Source organism: Diaphorina citri, unplaced genomic scaffold (genome assembly GCF_000475195.1).
Source record: "Diaphorina citri unplaced genomic scaffold, Diaci psyllid genome assembly version 1.1 scaffold268, whole genome shotgun sequence".
Taxonomy (NCBI): domain Eukaryota; kingdom Metazoa; phylum Arthropoda; class Insecta; order Hemiptera; family Psyllidae; genus Diaphorina; species Diaphorina citri.
The window spans coordinates 87,847-104,732 of record NW_007377705.1 but is presented as its reverse complement, the minus strand read 5'-3'; the positions used below and the strand labels follow the sequence as shown (position 1 = coordinate 104,732).

Here is a 16,886-nt window from a genome sequence, read left to right as displayed (position 1 = left end):
AAAATTCTAGTAAATTAGCTTATAAACAGGTAGTAGGGATTAAACTGATAAGATAGAGGCCACTTGTTAGCAAAACGGAAATGAAAATTGGAAATTTTAACAAAATTTAAAATTTCCCGCCCTTAATGTAATGTTATCATTAGTTCGAAATCTGACTACGAGAGCGCTAGTGGGAGAAATCATGGGTGGGATTTTTTTCAATAGGGAGATTTCGCATCGAATCCTGATCCCCATAACGCTACCCATGTTGGCGCCATCTTGTTTACATCATGTTTTTAGATTTAGCAAAGCGTGCGAAAACCAAAATACGATAACCCAAGCGAACCTAGCGGACGCTCAAGTAGTCATACCGTTTATTTGTTCAATGTTTTGTCTTGTCCTAATGAATGAAATTAATAACAAATTATTCAAATCATTTTTTGAATTAATTAATTAATTAAAAACAAGAAACAATGATTTATAAAATTATTTATTCGTTTTCTCAATTTAATTATTCCACCGTGTTCGTTATCTGTTACGTTCTTTTTTGTACAAATAAAACTATAGGTTAAAAAAGAACATAAGAGATAACGAAGAAAAGAAAAAAATAATAATTAATTATTCACTCTAATAAATATAAATAAAAAATAATAATAATTAATTATTACTTAAAAAATATGTTTTTGTTTTTAATCAATTTCTGAATTAATTAAGATACCTACCTACCTACATCAAAAAACTTCAGTCAAAATTAATTTCCAATTCAAAAATGTAAAATAACCGTGTCTATTCAAAAAGAATTTAAATTTACGCGCGTTTCTAACATGGGAATTTCATCACCGTAATACGAAAAATCTGGTGTGAACATCACACGACTTTCTATTACATTTGCGGAATACGTATTTGAAAAAAAAAATATAAAGAAAAAATTTAAATTTTTCTAAGTCCCGAGCCTGAGTACGATAGGAAATTCCGGCCTTGATCTGTGACGAGGTAAACAGGAGAACCAAAACGGGCTACCCAGCCTTGAAATAATGTTCGGGCGACCGTTTCTGCGGTTTGGTCTGGTATGGGGAAAGCCTCCAACCATCTGGTATACCTATCAATACAGGTAAGTAGGTACACTGAGCCTCTTGATGGGGGAAGGGGCCCAACTATGTCCACATGTACATGTGAAAAACGTTCATCAGGGGTAATGTACTGCATAAGAGGACTTTTCTCATGTCAAATCGGGAAATGGTTGGAAATATCCGTTTTGGGATCCCCTGATGTCAAAAAAGTGATTTTTAGCCCATGGTCTGTACGTATGTATGTACGCACGTACGTACGTACGTACGTACGTACGTACGTTACGTACGTACGTACGTTACGTACGTACGTACGTTACGTACGTACGTACGTTACGTACGTACGTACGTTACGTACGTACGTACGTTACGTACGTACGTACGTTACGTACGTACGTACGTTACGTACGTACGTACGTTACGTACGTACGTACGTTACGTACGTACGTACGTTACGTACGTACGTACGTTACGTACGTACGTACGTTACGTACGTACGTACGTTACGTACGTACGTACGTTACGTACGTACGTACGTTACGTACAGACCATGGGCTAAAAATCACTTTTTTGACATCAGGGGATCCCAAAACGGATATTTCCAACCATTTCCCGATTTTGAAAATTTGGACCGATTGCAATACTTTCATTACTAGTATAGCTCCGCTATACTGTAGTAATAGAAAGTAAAAAAATCCCCATGTTCAAGCCAAAACATCGTAACTCCGATCCCCGTGTTCAAAACCCCATAATGTGTGTCATGCGCAGAAACCAAAACTCGTCGAACATTGGACCCGATACCCAAAAAAACAGGATGCGAAATCTCACTAATACCTGTGTCCATTATCAAGCACTGTTCCCTAACTCTCGCTTCTCCTCTCCTATTCATTTTCAATCTATGTCTCTCTTCCTCCTGTTTTCCAGACCCGCTCAAACAAACCATCATAACTCCTGTTCCTAAAAAAGGTGACTACCAGCTTGTATCATGTATCTAACTATAGACTAGGGATGGGAATCGAAACAAAAGTATCGATTTTCAGAATCGATTTCTTATCGAAACGTAAGTATCGATACATGAGATCGAACCGGAACCAAAGTATCGATATTTTGAAAAATCGATTTAAAAAAATCGGGAAAATGCACTATGTAATATTTTAGAATATTAGATTATATTATACGCTATCCAAAGCTAACTAGTACATAATTATGTTAGGATAAAAGTAGATAATTCGGAAATTGTGCATTATTACTGGTAATTGTAGAGAGTGCTAAAAGTAGCACCATTCGATTCCGCGTAAAAAATCACATGGGATTAACTATTCACTTGCTTATTTGGTATTCTCTGAAGAGCAGCACCTACCTACCTATTTGGTACATAAAATTACAGTGGACACGACACTGGTATTAATATTTATACAATGCTTTGCGGCATGCTCGATATTATTACTTATACCAAAAATGTGGCTGGATGATGTGAAGGAATGTTTGGGAGTAGAAAGCTATGCTGAGTGTAGGGAGTTGGTACCTTCTCTGAAGAGCAGCACCTACCTACCTATTTGGTACATAAAATTACAGTGGACACGACACTGGTATTAATATTTATACAATGCTTTGGCTCGATATTATTACTTATACCAAGAATGTGGCTGGATGATGTGAAGGAATGTTTGGGAGTGGAAAGCTATGCTGAGTGTAAGGAGTTGGTAATGGATAGAGTTTTGTTCAGAACCTTAGTAGGTACCTAATTATTACTTATACCAAGAATGTGGCTGGATGATGTGAAGGAATGTTTGGGAGTGGAAAGCTATGCTGAGTGTAAGGACTTGGTAATGGATAGAGTTTTGTTCAGAACCTTATTAGGTACCTAGTAGAGCATCTGGCAACCATCATCACTGATGAATGATGATTCCACTGAATAATGATGATGCTTTGGCTTACCTCTGTTCTTTAGAGCTTCCAGCTGCTTCTCCAGATGCATTTTTAATTGTGAACTCATACAACATGTTCACATCCAGCTTTGGAATGTTTGTTGAGGTGCATTTGAGTTTTGTTCAGAACCTTAGTAGGTACCTAGTAGAGCGTCTGGCAACCATCAACACTGATGAATGATGATTCCACTGAATGATGATGATGCTTTGGCTTACCTCTGTTCTTTAGAGCTTCCAGCTGCTTCTCCAGATGCATTTTTAATTGTGAACTCATACAACATGTTCACATCCAGCTTTGGAATGTTTGTTGAGGTGCATTCAACAAAACCTTGATCCATTTTAGATAGTGAGTAATAAAATGGTAACAAAATTTACTATATACACTTAAAATTAAACACACAACACTTTAAATTAAAAAGAATACTCAGAAAAACAGTCAAATTAGCAGATGCAAAACGAAAAAACCAAAGAAAACGATGTGATCAGATCAGCTAGAGCCTAGAGCAAGAGCGAGAAGAATTTCTTGTTTTCATGGTAGTTACGTCTCACGCAATGTTGCCAAGCGTAGCGCATTTCTAAATTTGAATCTCATTATTTTTCCCGCGCATACTTTGGGGACAAATTTCTTAGAGAAGAAATACTTTTTTTTTAAATCTTTTTGAATAGGTGCATTCAACAAAACCTTGATCCATTTTAGATAGTGAGTAATAAAATGGTAACAAAATTTACTATATACACTTAAAATTAAACACACAACACTTTAAATTAAAAAGAATACTCAGAAAAACAGTCAAATTAGCAGATGCAAAACGAAAAAACCAAAGAAAACGATGTGATCAGATCAGCAAGAGCAAGTAGCAAGACTAGCAAGAGCGAGAAGAATATTATTTTATTTATATTAAAAAGAATACTCAGAAAAACAGTCAAATTAGCAGATGCAAAACGAAAAAACCAAAGAAAACGATGTGATCAGATCAGCTAGAGCAAGAGCGAGAAGAATTTCTTGTTTCTTGTTTTCATGGTAGTTACGTCTCACGCAATGTTGCCAAGCGTAGCGCATTTCTAAATTTGAATCTCATTATTTTTCCCGCGCATACTTTGGGGACAAATTTCTTAGAGAAGAAATACTTTTTTTTTAAATCTTTTTGAATTAGGTAGGTACCTATAATTTATTATTTTTGACGATCTTTACGAAAAAAATACATTTGGACTCACCAATTTTCGACCTTTGAAAGTTTCTCTCTCACCAATTGAGCAGGATGGTTCAGGTTCTTTCCTCTTACTGATACTGCTTAATAACAAAGGTGCCAATCCAGCAGAACTCAGAGTTGATTTTTTCCAATATGATTGGATTTCCATTGGAGTCGGCTCTTCGGACCTTCTATGAATCCACATCAGGAATGCAATTTTATGTTTGCAGCCACCTAAGAAAGAAGAAAGACAAATTTAATTAATGTTTTTTGTTGTTTTCAAATGCACAGGAGTTCACTATTAAATTAATAAATTGTTAATACTTTTTTCTTATTAGGTACTTGTGAATACTTGTATGCAAAGGACCCGGGTTTGATTCCTAGAGGTGACAACAACATTTTCACCATGATATAAATGTCTTGGAGCCAACTCAGCCTTGTGAGAACAATGAGTAGCTATACTTTAATGTCAGTAGCAACCAGGGGTGGCAATACCAGAGAAAAAAAATATTTGATTAAGCATGGAGGCTCTTAGTAATGTTGTGATATCAACAAAAATAGAGAAACGTAGATCGTCTGTACCACAAAGAAAACATAATTTACATTAATACCTACTTACTTCTTCCCTGTGATGCAACAAATTGCCTAGGCAGGTATCAACAAACATATCAACTTTCTGTGAAAAAGCTTAGGTAGTACAAGTACATTTGCTTACCTTCTGATGCTGGGCAGTCCTCACACTGTGCATCAATTATTTCTTCATTTTCTTCATCAATAACACAAATTACGTTGTATGGAGTGGCCCGTAATCTGTGCTCAGGAGTGATCCTCCCCTTCACTGTACACATTGACCCATCTCTTCTGAGTTGCACTCGTCCAATAGCTTTATCACCATAGTTTGGTCTTGCTGATCTGGAACATTAGAGTTACAGATAGAAACATTAAAGAAGAAGAAAAAAAACTCCCCTGTAATAATATGATCTCCATACCAAACATCCCTGCTCAAAGTTCCACTTTATGTAAACATTGCCATAAAGAGTTCTCTGAAGAGCAGCACCTTAGTATTAGGTAGGTACATATTATTTACACTCTGTATCGTCGTAAGGGCCAGCCGTTAGCGCGTTGTACTAGCACTCTAAAAAATAAAAAGGAATTTTGCATTGAGAAAAAATGCCTTAGGTTCTGCACAAGATTCCACTTATAAAGGGACTTTTCAGTCTCTTTCTGGCAGTATGTATAATATTTATTCCGCTCTAATTCCAACACTGTAAACACTGTTGTAATTTCATTCCAGACAAAACAGTGATCATTCTAGTGACGGATAGTATAGAAGCTGTGGATTACATGAAACACGTCAGTCATATAATAGACTGTGGGTTGTATGAGAAACATGATTATCTGCCTCACTTCAATGTAAACTCACGTGATATGAACTGGGCCACGAGGCAAATAGCAGATGAGAGGAAAGCATGGTGTGAAAAGTAAGTCATTGTGTTTCATTCACGGAGTTGAAAAGTAAGAGATACAGCAATCCCATTCCACTGTAATGGTCTCGTTTGGAAGAAAAGAAAAAAACAGGGCACGATACTTTTCATTTATATTAGCTATTAAAAACAAGCAAATTACAAAGCAAACAAAAATAAATATAAAATGAATTTTAAAAATTGCCGCCAGGACAGCTATCTCACGTTGTCCGAGCTCATCTCAGCCCTGTTCATAAACACACCCTCATGGTAGTTACGTCCCACGCAATGTTGCCAAGCGTCCCTACGCATTTCTAATTTTGAATCTCCTTATTTTTCCCGCGCATACTTTGGGGACGAATTTCTAGAGAAGAAATACTTTTTTTTAAAAAAATATCTTTTTGAATTAGGTACCTCAATAAATGGACGAGTTATAGCAAATTAAAAATGAAAAAATCCTTAAGGGTGTCGATGACTGGGTGTTTTACCTTAGGTACCTATAATTTATTATTTTTGACGATCTTTACGAAAAAAATACATTTGGACTCACCAATTTTCGACCTTTTACGGTTATATTTTCGGAGTTTTGACCTCAGATTTGAATTTTTCCCAACTTTTTACATAGGAATCGACCATTTATTTATAATTTTTACCCATTTGCAACTGCTCCATTAGAGTTTCTCTCTATCAAACCTTGAAAAATGCATTTTCAATTAAATAAGTTAATTTGATGTCGTCTCAAGACCATAGTCATATCTTATTCGTACCTACTTTGGTGTCTTTGCTCTGGTTTCAGTTTTGTTCCAAGTAATTCAAGTGAATATGGAAACTTGAAAATAATTGAGAACAATTTCTACTGCACGTTTATATTATACTTTTCATTTATATTAGATATTAAAAACAAGCGAATTACAAAGCAAACAAAAATAAATATAAATTTTAAAAATTGCCACCGGGACAGCTATCTCATGTTGTCCGTGCACGTTTATATTATACTTTTCATTTATATTAGATATTAAAAACAAGCGAATTACAAAGCAAACAAAAATAAATATAAATTTTAAAATTTGCCACCGGGACAGCTATCTCATGTTGTCCAAGCTCATCCTAGCCCGGTACATAAACACACCGTAATAAATAAAACTAATGTACATCACTAATTGGCACAAATTAAATATTTACATCTAACCTAAAAAGGAAATAACTACAGCCCACAATTTCTACAAGGATTATCGAGAGAGGCTGGAGAAGCGTGTCAAGTGAGTACATTCAACCATTTTTCCATTAGTTTGTCTGCCTATCTGATTGTTTGTTTCGCCATAACTCGTGATCGGTTGATTCGATTTTCTTGAAATTCGTTACGTAGAGCAATTTCTACAAGGATTATCGAGAGAGGCTGGAGAAGCGTGTCAAGTGAGTACATTCAACCATTTTTCCATTAGTTTGTCTGCCTATCCGTTTGTTTGTTTCGCCATAACTCGTGATCGGTTGATTCGATTTTCTTGAAATTCGTTACGTAGAATTAGGTATTATAAATAGCCCCCTTTTTTGTCTCTATTTTTCAATTTATTGTATTTAATTGTAATTTAAAATGTTCAAAATAAAATAAAAAAAGTATTGTAAATAAAAAAAAAAACATACTTTTCAAATTATCTTTACCTACATCTATTTATTAATTTATCTACAATATTTATTTACACCTCCAAGTCTAGAATAATCAGCCTTTGAGATATGGAAATACACATTTTTCATAATACTCTAAAGCTTTCTTCACGTAGGTCTGTATTAATACATGGTCATACTTGACTTCAACCAGGGTGAACACTGAGTTGGTCTCAAATCCAGGATCTGCTACTATGAAGAAACCTTTTTGTTTTTTACAAATAGCCATCTGTAGTTGAATTTGCAGATTAAATTTTGGTTGCACCATTTTTTTTTTTTTTTTTTTTACATGGGGAAAAAGTGTGGTAATGGACGATTTCGACCGTAAAATCTCCAATTAAAGTTTAGTAAAATGCGCCCATTGCTCACACTGTTTACTCAGGTCTTAGGTAGTTTTGGTAGGTACATAATTACATATTATTTACACTCTGTATCATCGTAAGAGCCAGCCTAGGCGGCGGAAAATCTCCAATTAAAGTTTAGTAAAATATGCACCCATTGTTTACACTGTTTACTCAGGTCTTAGGTAGTATTAGGTAGGTACATATTGCAACCAGGGTGAACACTGAGTTGGTCTCAAATCCAGGATCTGCTACTATGAAGAAACCTTTTTGTTTTTTACAAATAGCCATCTGTAGCTGAATTTGCAGATGAAATTTTGGTTGCACCATACCAAGACTCTAACTAATCTGTTTTTAGCCTTAGTAATCCCTCTCAATAAGTAGATTTACAGATTTACGATAGGCATCTTCTCTTAATCTCCAGGCGTAATTCATGCAAGTTCTATCGACTATACACATCAGTGCGAGGTTCTCATCTGAAGGGTTGCTGCAGTTCTTATCTAGGGAGGATAAGACCTGATCACGTGACCTATTTGATAAAACGTCTCAGCATACACGATGTACATGCGTTCCTGGAACACTTTATTCAAAGGAAGGGAATACATCCAAGAATTGTAATCAAGAAAATAGACACATCACAAGATATACTATTATAATTCCCATGGATTTCAACTATTAAAATGCTTAATCCAAGACTATCATACTGAACATTATGAATGTATTTGTAAAATTGTGTAATCTCCCTATCACAGAAAAGTATCATTTAATACTGAACATTATGAATGTATTTGTAAAATTGTGTAATCTTCCTATCACAGAAAGGTATCATTTAAACTTACATTTAGAATCAGAGACTTCCCTCACAAAATTTATTTCAACTTTAATAAAAGACAATAAATACAGAGGAGCTGTATTTATTGTCTTTTATTAACAATTAAAAAAAAACTTTTATTGACAATTCATCTTCCAGTTGAGAGCCCCTGACCATAGCTGTAGTGCTTTTAACTTTTTCCCCCAACATGTTATTTAAGAACACCCCACACTTTCTCATGTCTGGAAGCTTGTTTTTAACAAGCTTAAACACCTCATCTTCCAGTTGAGAGCCCCTGACCATAGCTGTAGTGCTTTTAACTTTTTCCCCCAACATGGAATTCAACAGTGTGCCATCTTCTGCTTTACAGTGAGCAACACTGTAAAACTTTGAAGCTGTAACTCTTCCATATCTCACAATGTGCCACAGAGGACAATCTGATTGCTCCCTGGTTTTTTTCTCAACGTCTAAAATCATACTATCATATAAATTATTTTTGATTTTATTTTCTAACTCATTGAATGTACTGCAAGTTTGAATAATTTTGTGGATGTCAACTGTATTTGCCTCAACCCTGTGTACAACATTGGCAGCCACATCATTTGGACATTTTTCCAAAACTTTTTTCATGAAAGTTTCTCTCTCACCAATTGAGCAGGATGGTTCAGGTTCTTTCCTCTTACTGATACTGCTTAATAACAAAGGTGCCAATCCAGCAGAACTCAGAGTTGATTTTTTCCAATATGATTGGATTTCCATTGGAGACGGCTCTTCGGACCTTCTATGAATCCACATCAGGAATGCAATTTTATGTTTGCAACCACCTAAAGAGAGGAAAGACAAATTTAATTAATGTTTTTTGTTGTTTTCAAATGCACAGGAGTCCACTATTAAATTAATAAATTGTTAATACTTTTTTCTTATTAGGTACTTGTGAATACTTGTATGCAAAGGACCCGGGTTTGATTCCTAGAGGTGACAACAACATTTTCACCATGATATAAATGTCTTGGAGCCAACTCAGCCTTGTGAGAACAATGAGTAGCTATACTTTAATGTCAGTAGCAACCAGGGGTGGCAATACCAGAGAAAAAAAATATTTGATTAAGCATGGAGGCTCTTAGTAATGTTGTGATATCAACAAAAATAGAGAAACGTAGATCGTCTGTACCACAAAGAAAACATAATTTACATTAATACCTACTTACTTCTTCCCTGTGATGCAACAAATTGCCTAGGCAGGTATCAACAAACATATCAACTTTCTGTGAAAAAGCTTAGGTAGTACAAGTACATTTGCTTACCTTCTGATGCTGGGCAGTCCTCACACTGTGCATCAATTATTTCTTCATTTTCTTCATCAATAACACAAATTACGTTGTATGGAGTGGCCCGTAATCTGTGCTCAGGAGTGATCCTCCCCTTCACTGTACACATTGACCCATCTCTTCTGAGTTGCACTCGTCCAATAGCTTTATCACCATAGTTTGGTCTTGCTGATCTGGAACATTAGAGTTACAGATAGAAACATTAAAGAAGAAGAAAAAAAACTCCCCTGTAATAATATGATCTCCATACCAAACATTCCTGCTCAAAGTTCCACTTTGTGTAAACATTGCCATACAGAGTTCTCTGAAGAGCAGTACCTACCTACATATGTAGGTACCTACCTATAAAATTACAGTGGACACCACACTGGTATTAATATTTATACAATGCTTTGGCTAGATATTATTACTTATACCAAGAATGTGGCTGGATGATGTGAAGAAATGTTTGGGAGTAGAAAGCTATTCTGAGTGTAGGGAGTTGGTAATGGATAGAGTTTTGTTCAGAACCTTAGTAGGTACCTAGTAGAGCATATGGCAACCATCAACACTGATGAATGATGATTCCACTGAATAATGATGATGCTTTGGCTTACCTCTGTTCTTTGGAGCTTCCAGCTCCTTCTCCAGATGCATTTTTATTTGCAAACTCGAACAACATGTTTACATCCAGCTTCGGAATGTTTGTTGAGTTACACTCAACAAAACCTTGGTCCATTTTAGACAGTGGGGAATAAAATGGTAAAGAAAGTAAAAAATTTACTACCTACTCACTTGAAATTAAACACACAACACTGTTCGCGGGTTCGATTCCCGCCCGGGGCGGATTTTATCCTGATGGGATAATGTTCGTTCTCGGAACAGCTGGCTTTTTCCTATCCTGTCTTCCTTCTCTCTTCGATTTCGGGACGATAAGACCTTGGAAGTTAAAGTTCCCTCTGTCAAACCTATTAAAAAAATAAAAAAAAAGATAATTTGAAAAGTATGTTTTTTAATTGGTCTGTATTTTCATTTTACTTAATTACAGACAATATGTATTTCAGCATTTAACTGACAACTGGATCACGCACAGGAAATTGAATATTTATTAGGCCACAAGCAATCTGAACCATGTAATCTAGTTGATCTAGTGATTTAATTGGAGTCATAGCATGTGGTTTTAAAGAGTGGAAATATCTTAGCCGTACTATAACATTTTCAATGATTACACGCAGACTGGCTATTTGTTTTGTTTGCTTTACCTCATGTTTTGTAGGTTTTTTATTAGCGAACACTGAGGGAGGACGTGTTAGTCTACACCCTTTTGCAACAAAAAGATGCTCTATATTTTTAAAACCCCTGTCTGCCATAACTTTTGTACCTGGTTTTAATAGATCTAAAAATCCACTTTCACTGATAATCTTTTCATCGGTTATTCCACCACCATAACCATGAGATACATAATTTATGAAACCTTGAGGTGTAGAAGCTATCAAATATTTTGCTGTGTTGCTTTTCTTGTACTCAGACCATGTGGCACCCTGATATTGTGGATCAGTAGGTTTTTGTATTTGTATTTCAAGACAGTCTATGATACAGTAAACATCTTTGTATTGGTGTCGGAACGGTAGTGGTAAATTATATTTAACTTCTTCGGGAGATGGCCAATACACAAGAGTACCTAGTAGTTCAGCTATTTTTCTAACATGGATGTTAAAACATGTAGCTACATGACTGCTGCTGTAGCCAAATAATGATGCTATAATATTGAATGACCAGTCAAGTCGAATTTTAAGGAGACATATGAAAACAAATGTTTCCTCAATCCCAAGGAATGAGGTGAGCTCACTACAAACATGCATACTTTCTGGGGGAACTCCAATAAAGGTAAGAGGTTGTTCTTTGATAATTTGCAACATATGTTCTTTTTTGCTGTGTTTGTTTTCAAAGTCAGAAAATGAACAATCTGATCCAAGTGACATAAAAGTGCTGTTCAAATCAGCTCTGCTACTCTCTGGCTCACTCTCGTCAGACGAACTGCTGTAAATCAGAGAATAAAACTGGGTAGTACGTGTGGCTTGGTCTTTTTTATTATTTACAGTATTTATACCTTTGGACCTTCCAAATGTTTTGTTCACATTGAACTGCACTGATTTAGAGTAGGATTTTACACTTTGTACTTCTGTTTGTGTGGACTTATAGGGGAACTCCAATAAAGGTAAGAGGTTGTTCTTTGATAATTTGCAACATATGTTCTTTTTTGCTGTGTTTGTTTTCAAAGTCAGAAAAAGAACAATCTGATCCAAGTGACATAAAAGTGCTGTTCACATCAGCTCTGCTACTCTCTGGCTCACTCTCGTCAGACGAACTGCTGTAAATCAGAGAATAAAACTGGGTAGTATGTGTGGCTTGGTCTTTTTTATTATTTTCAGTATTTATACCTTTGGACCTTCCAAAAGTTTTGTTCACATTGAACTGCACTGATTTAGAGTAGGATTTTACACTTCGCACTTCTGTTTGTGTGGACTTATTTCTTTGAAAAAAAGCTCCATCAATCTTTGTTGCTTCATCTTTAGGGCCTGAATTTTCATAATCCATACTTGAGTGAGGTTCTCCAGGATGATGGAGTTCAATGTCTGACTCAATAGGAGATGGTGTTGTTTCTGTTTTAACCAAGATAGTTTCAAGTAACTCCTTTTTTTGTCTTTTTTGAATAGCTGTTCTGGGCTTGGAGCTGGTGTGAGCTGTAGGTCTGTCTGTCTGACAGTTAAAGAATCTTGGGTATGCATTTGGTTTTAATTGCACAATTGCAGCAAACCCCATTTTGAATGCTAACAAGTTTTCTATGTCATTTTCAATCTGAAAAATATACATGAAAGTAGCTGTTCTGGGCTTGGAGCTGGTGTGAGCTGTAGGTCTGTCTGTCTGACAGTTAAAGAATCTTGGGTATGCATTTGGTTTTAATTGTACAATTGCAGCAAACCCCATTTTGAATGCCAACAAGTTTTCTATGTCATTTTCAATCTGAAAAATATGCCGTACTATAACATTTTCAATGATTACACGCAGACTGGCTATTTGTTTTGTTTGCTTTACCTCATGTTTTGTAGGTTTTTTATTAGCAAACCCTGAGGGAGGACGTGTTAGTCTACACCCTTTTGCAACAAAAAGATGCTCTATATTTTTAAAACCCCTGTCTGCCATAACTTTTGTACCTGGTTTTAATAGATCTAAAAATCCACTTTCACTGATAATCTTTTCATCGGTTATTCCACCACCATAACCATGAGATACATAATTTATGAAACCTTGAGGTGTAGAAGCTATCAAATATTTTGCTGTGTTGCCTTTCTTGTACTCAGACCATGTGGCACCCTGATGTTGTGGATCAGTAGGTTTTTGTATTTGTATTTCAAGACAGTCTATGATACAGTAAACATCTTTGTACCGGTGTCGGAACGGTAGTGGTAAATTATATTTAACTTCTTCGGGAGATGGCCAATACACAAGAGTACCTACTAGTTCAGCTATTTTTCTAACATGGATGTTAAAACATCTAGCTACATGACTGCTGCTGTAGCCAAATAATGATGCTATAATATTGAATGGCCAGTCAAGTCGAATTTTAAGGAGACATATGAAAACAAATGTTTCCTCAATCCCAAGGAATGAGGTGAGCTCACTACAAACATGCATACTTTCTGGGGGAACTCCAATAAAGGTAAGAGGTTGTTCTTTGATAATTTGCAACATTTGTTCTTTTTTGCTGTGTTTGTTTTTAAAGTCAGAAAATGAACAATCTGATCCCAGTGACATAAAAGTGCTGTTCAAATCAGCTCTGCTACTCTCTGGCTCACTCTCGTCAGACGAACTGCTGTAAATCAGAGAATAAAACTGGGTAGTACATGTGGCTTGATCTTTTTTATTATTTTCAGTATTTATACCTTTGGACCTTCCAAAAGTTTTGTTCACATTGAACTGCACTGATTTAGAGTAGGATTTTACACTTTGTACTTCTGTTTGTGTGGACTTATTTCTTTGAAAAAAAGCTCCATCAATCTGTGTTGCTTCATCTTTAGGGCCTGAATTTTCATAATCCATACTTGAGTGAGGTTCTCCAAGATGATGGAGTTCAATGTCTGACTCAATAGGAGATGGTGTTGTTTCTGTGGTAACCAAGGTAGTTTCAAGTAACTCCTGTTTTTGTCTTTTTTGAATAGCTGTTCTGGGCTTGGAGCTGGTGTGAGCTGTAGGTCTGTCTGTCTGACAGTTAAAGAATCTTGGGTATACATTTGGTTTTAATTGCAAAATTGCAGCAAACCCCATTTTGAATGCTAACAAGTTTTCTATGTCATTTTCAATCTGAAAAATATACATAAATACCCACACCAGGATAAACAATGTGATTAAGAAGATTTGCAACTGTTTTGCACATAGGTACTTTTGGAATAATAGGTAGGTATCTACCTACCCACCCACCCAATATACCTATGTACATACGTACTTGGTAGCTAGGGAGCTTACTATGTAATCTGAGTAGGTATATTAAATTTATCTAAGTAGTAGGTACAGGTATATTACCTACTTTTGAGAACACCATGTAGATTTCAGGTAATATCTAGTAGAAGACAATAAACATGTGTACCTCTACTAGGGCTAACTTGGCTTCCTGTTTAATAAAAACATTAATGTTCATATCTAACAAAAATATAGCCAAAGTGGTCGGGTTTCTTGTTTCTTTACCAATATAGGTACCTACTTAAGTCTATTCTTCCACTGTCATAATACTCACATCAAAGTGGTCTTCACATACATATAGTGTGGATTTATCAGATATATTGTATGGTCTCCTTGCTTGTTTAAACCACTTCTTTTTGATACTTAAATTAGATGGCAAAGTAATAAATAACTTATTCGGTGTTCTTGTTGTTGTGTTTACACACTTTGGTACAAAACATCCTTTCCACATCTTGGTAATCTTTTGGGAAAAAGGTCCCTGGGGATAGCTTGGTATCTCATCCAGTGGAACTCCTTGTAGATCATTGTTTGGAGATGATGGATTGTTATCCATTCTTCTCGCTCGAAATAAATGTACAATGCACAAAGAAGTAACTATTAACTAACTATGTACTTGAATTGAATAAGTGCATGATAAAAAAAAAATGGAATAAAATAATGAAAATTATCTAAATTAGAAAATAGGTATAGGTATCTATGCTGATATTGGGCGAGTTTTTTTACTCATTTTATCCAACCGGTTGGAACCGTTTGGTCCAATGATGCCGTTTGCCGTTTGACTAATGACTATAGTGACTACTCATTGGTTTACTCATTTTATCCAACCGGTTGGAACCGTTTGGTCCAATGATGCCGTTTGCCGTTTGACTAATGACTATAGTGACTACTCATTGGGCGAGTTTGAATTTGAATACTCATTGCATAGTCGAATCGGTTAGGGTTCGCGGTGGTCGCGGTGATGACGTCATTCATGAAACGATTAACCTCGCAATGAGTATTAAAACTGTTGCGGTTGATCATATGTTAGGGGTATAAAAAAAAATCTGACAAGAATGAAAAAAAAGTAAAAGGACAAGTTTCCTTCCCGGTTCTTGCCTAAATTTTTGGGGGGGGGGCTTGATTTTGAAGGTACACCTTCAAAATTTTGATTTAGCTTTATGTAAAAAATCTGGTAAGAACATCACACGACTTTCCTTATCCTATTGAATGATGGTTTTTTAGTATTATTTTACCCTAACTTTTACCATATCTCTAACCGTTTAGTGAAAACCGCCAAAAAACGGTCGAAATCCGTCCAAAAGCGGTCAAAATACCGCCAAGCGCAGCACCTATCTTAACTAAATTTTTCTGTCGCATCCTTGTCACATTTGACAGCTAATTGGTGATTCTCATGAAAAATATAACTGTCCAAATGTATTTTTTTCGTAAAGATCGTCAAAAATAATAAATAATTCAAAAAGAATTTAAAAAAAAGTATTTCTCTAAGAAATTCGTCCCCAAAGTATGCGCGGGAACAATAATGAGATTCAAATTTAGAAATGCGCCCTACGCTTGGCAACATTGCGTGCGACGTAATCGTCAAAAATAATAAATAATTCAAAAAGAATTTAAAAAAAAGTATTTCTCTAAGAAATTCGTCCCCAAAGTATGCGCGGGAACAATGATGAGATTCAAATTTAGAAATGCGCCCTACGCTTGGCAACATTGCGTGCGACGTCACCAACCATGGAAAAAATTTAAACAAGAAATTCTTCTCGGTCTTGCTGATCTGATCACATCGTTTTCTTTGGTTTTTGCGTTTTGTATCTGCTAATTTGACCGTTTTTCTGAGTATTCTTTTTAATTCCTAGGAATCAAACCCGGGTCCTTTGCATACAAGTATTCACAAGTACCTAATAAGAAAAAAGTATTAACAATTTATTAATTTAATAGTGGACTCCTGTGCATTTGAAAACAACAAAAAACATTAATTAAATTTGTCTTTCCTCTCTTTAGGTGGTTGCAAACATAAAATTGCATTCCTGATGTGGATTCATAGAAGGTCCGAAGAGCCGTTTTTTAATTTAAAGTCTTGTGTGTTTAGTTTTAAGTGTATAGTAAATTTTGTTTCCATTTTCTTCCTAGCTATCTAAAATGGATCAAGGTTTTGTTAAATGCACCTCAACAAACATTCCAAAGCTGGATGTGAACATGTATGAGTTCACAATCAAAAATGCATCTGGAGAAGCAGCTGGATCTCTAAAGAACAGAGGTAAGCCAAAGCAGGTAGGTAGGTACCTACGTAGGTAGGTAGTAGGGTTGCCAGACGTCCCGTATTTCTCGGACGTCCCGTATTTTGGGCACTTTTCAAAATGTCCCGTACGGGACACGCGTGTCCCGTATTTTCCCCAGTTTCACCATCTCCTCTGATAATTAATCTTTACCAATGTAACAAATTAAAATTTTCTGTTGCACGCCGGATTCGAACCCCGGTCTCCTGATTCGAAGTCCAATGCCTTACCTTAACCAACCATTCCACCACAGAGTTATAAACTTATAAATATACCTACACTATTTTGCAGGGTGAGGGCTAGAGGGGGTTAAAAAAGCTGCTTGTCCCGTATTTTCATCCAAAATCCCG

General features: G+C 35.8%; 3 protein-coding genes and 1 long non-coding RNA gene across 4 annotated transcripts; 1 reads left to right on the top strand and 3 right to left on the bottom strand.

Annotated features, from left to right (window-relative positions):
* Positions 1-3,810: 3,810 nt before the first annotated feature.
* LOC108252092 lies at positions 3,811-5,195 on the bottom strand. The gene is made up of 3 exons (XM_017443056.2): positions 4,880-5,195; positions 4,190-4,398; positions 3,811-3,837 (listed from the first exon to the last, which is right to left on the bottom strand). Exons 1-3 carry the CDS (start codon positions 5,010-5,012, stop codon positions 3,811-3,813), a joined length of 369 nt encoding a protein of 122 aa, XP_017298545.1. The 5' UTR covers positions 5,013-5,195.
* A 2,073-nt stretch (positions 5,196-7,268) lies between these two features.
* Positions 7,269-10,509, bottom strand: LOC103506868. Its single transcript, XM_008471291.2, has 5 exons — positions 10,366-10,509; positions 9,746-9,942; positions 8,577-9,265; positions 8,147-8,202; positions 7,269-7,558 (listed from the first exon to the last, which is right to left on the bottom strand). Exons 1-5 carry the CDS (start codon positions 10,485-10,487, stop codon positions 7,345-7,347), a joined length of 1,278 nt encoding a protein of 425 aa, XP_008469513.2. The 5' UTR covers positions 10,488-10,509; the 3' UTR covers positions 7,269-7,344.
* A 239-nt stretch (positions 10,510-10,748) lies between these two features.
* Positions 10,749-15,009, bottom strand: LOC103506862. The gene is made up of 3 exons (XM_026821837.1): positions 14,541-15,009; positions 13,749-14,110; positions 10,749-11,914 (listed from the first exon to the last, which is right to left on the bottom strand). Exons 1-3 carry the CDS (start codon positions 14,817-14,819, stop codon positions 10,816-10,818), a joined length of 1,740 nt encoding a protein of 579 aa, XP_026677638.1. The 5' UTR covers positions 14,820-15,009; the 3' UTR covers positions 10,749-10,815.
* Positions 11,560-12,402, top strand: LOC113466434. The gene is made up of 2 exons (XR_003390825.1): positions 11,560-11,635; positions 11,967-12,402. It is a non-coding gene; the product is annotated as an uncharacterized LOC113466434 (long non-coding RNA).
* Positions 15,010-16,886: the final 1,877 nt, after the last annotated feature.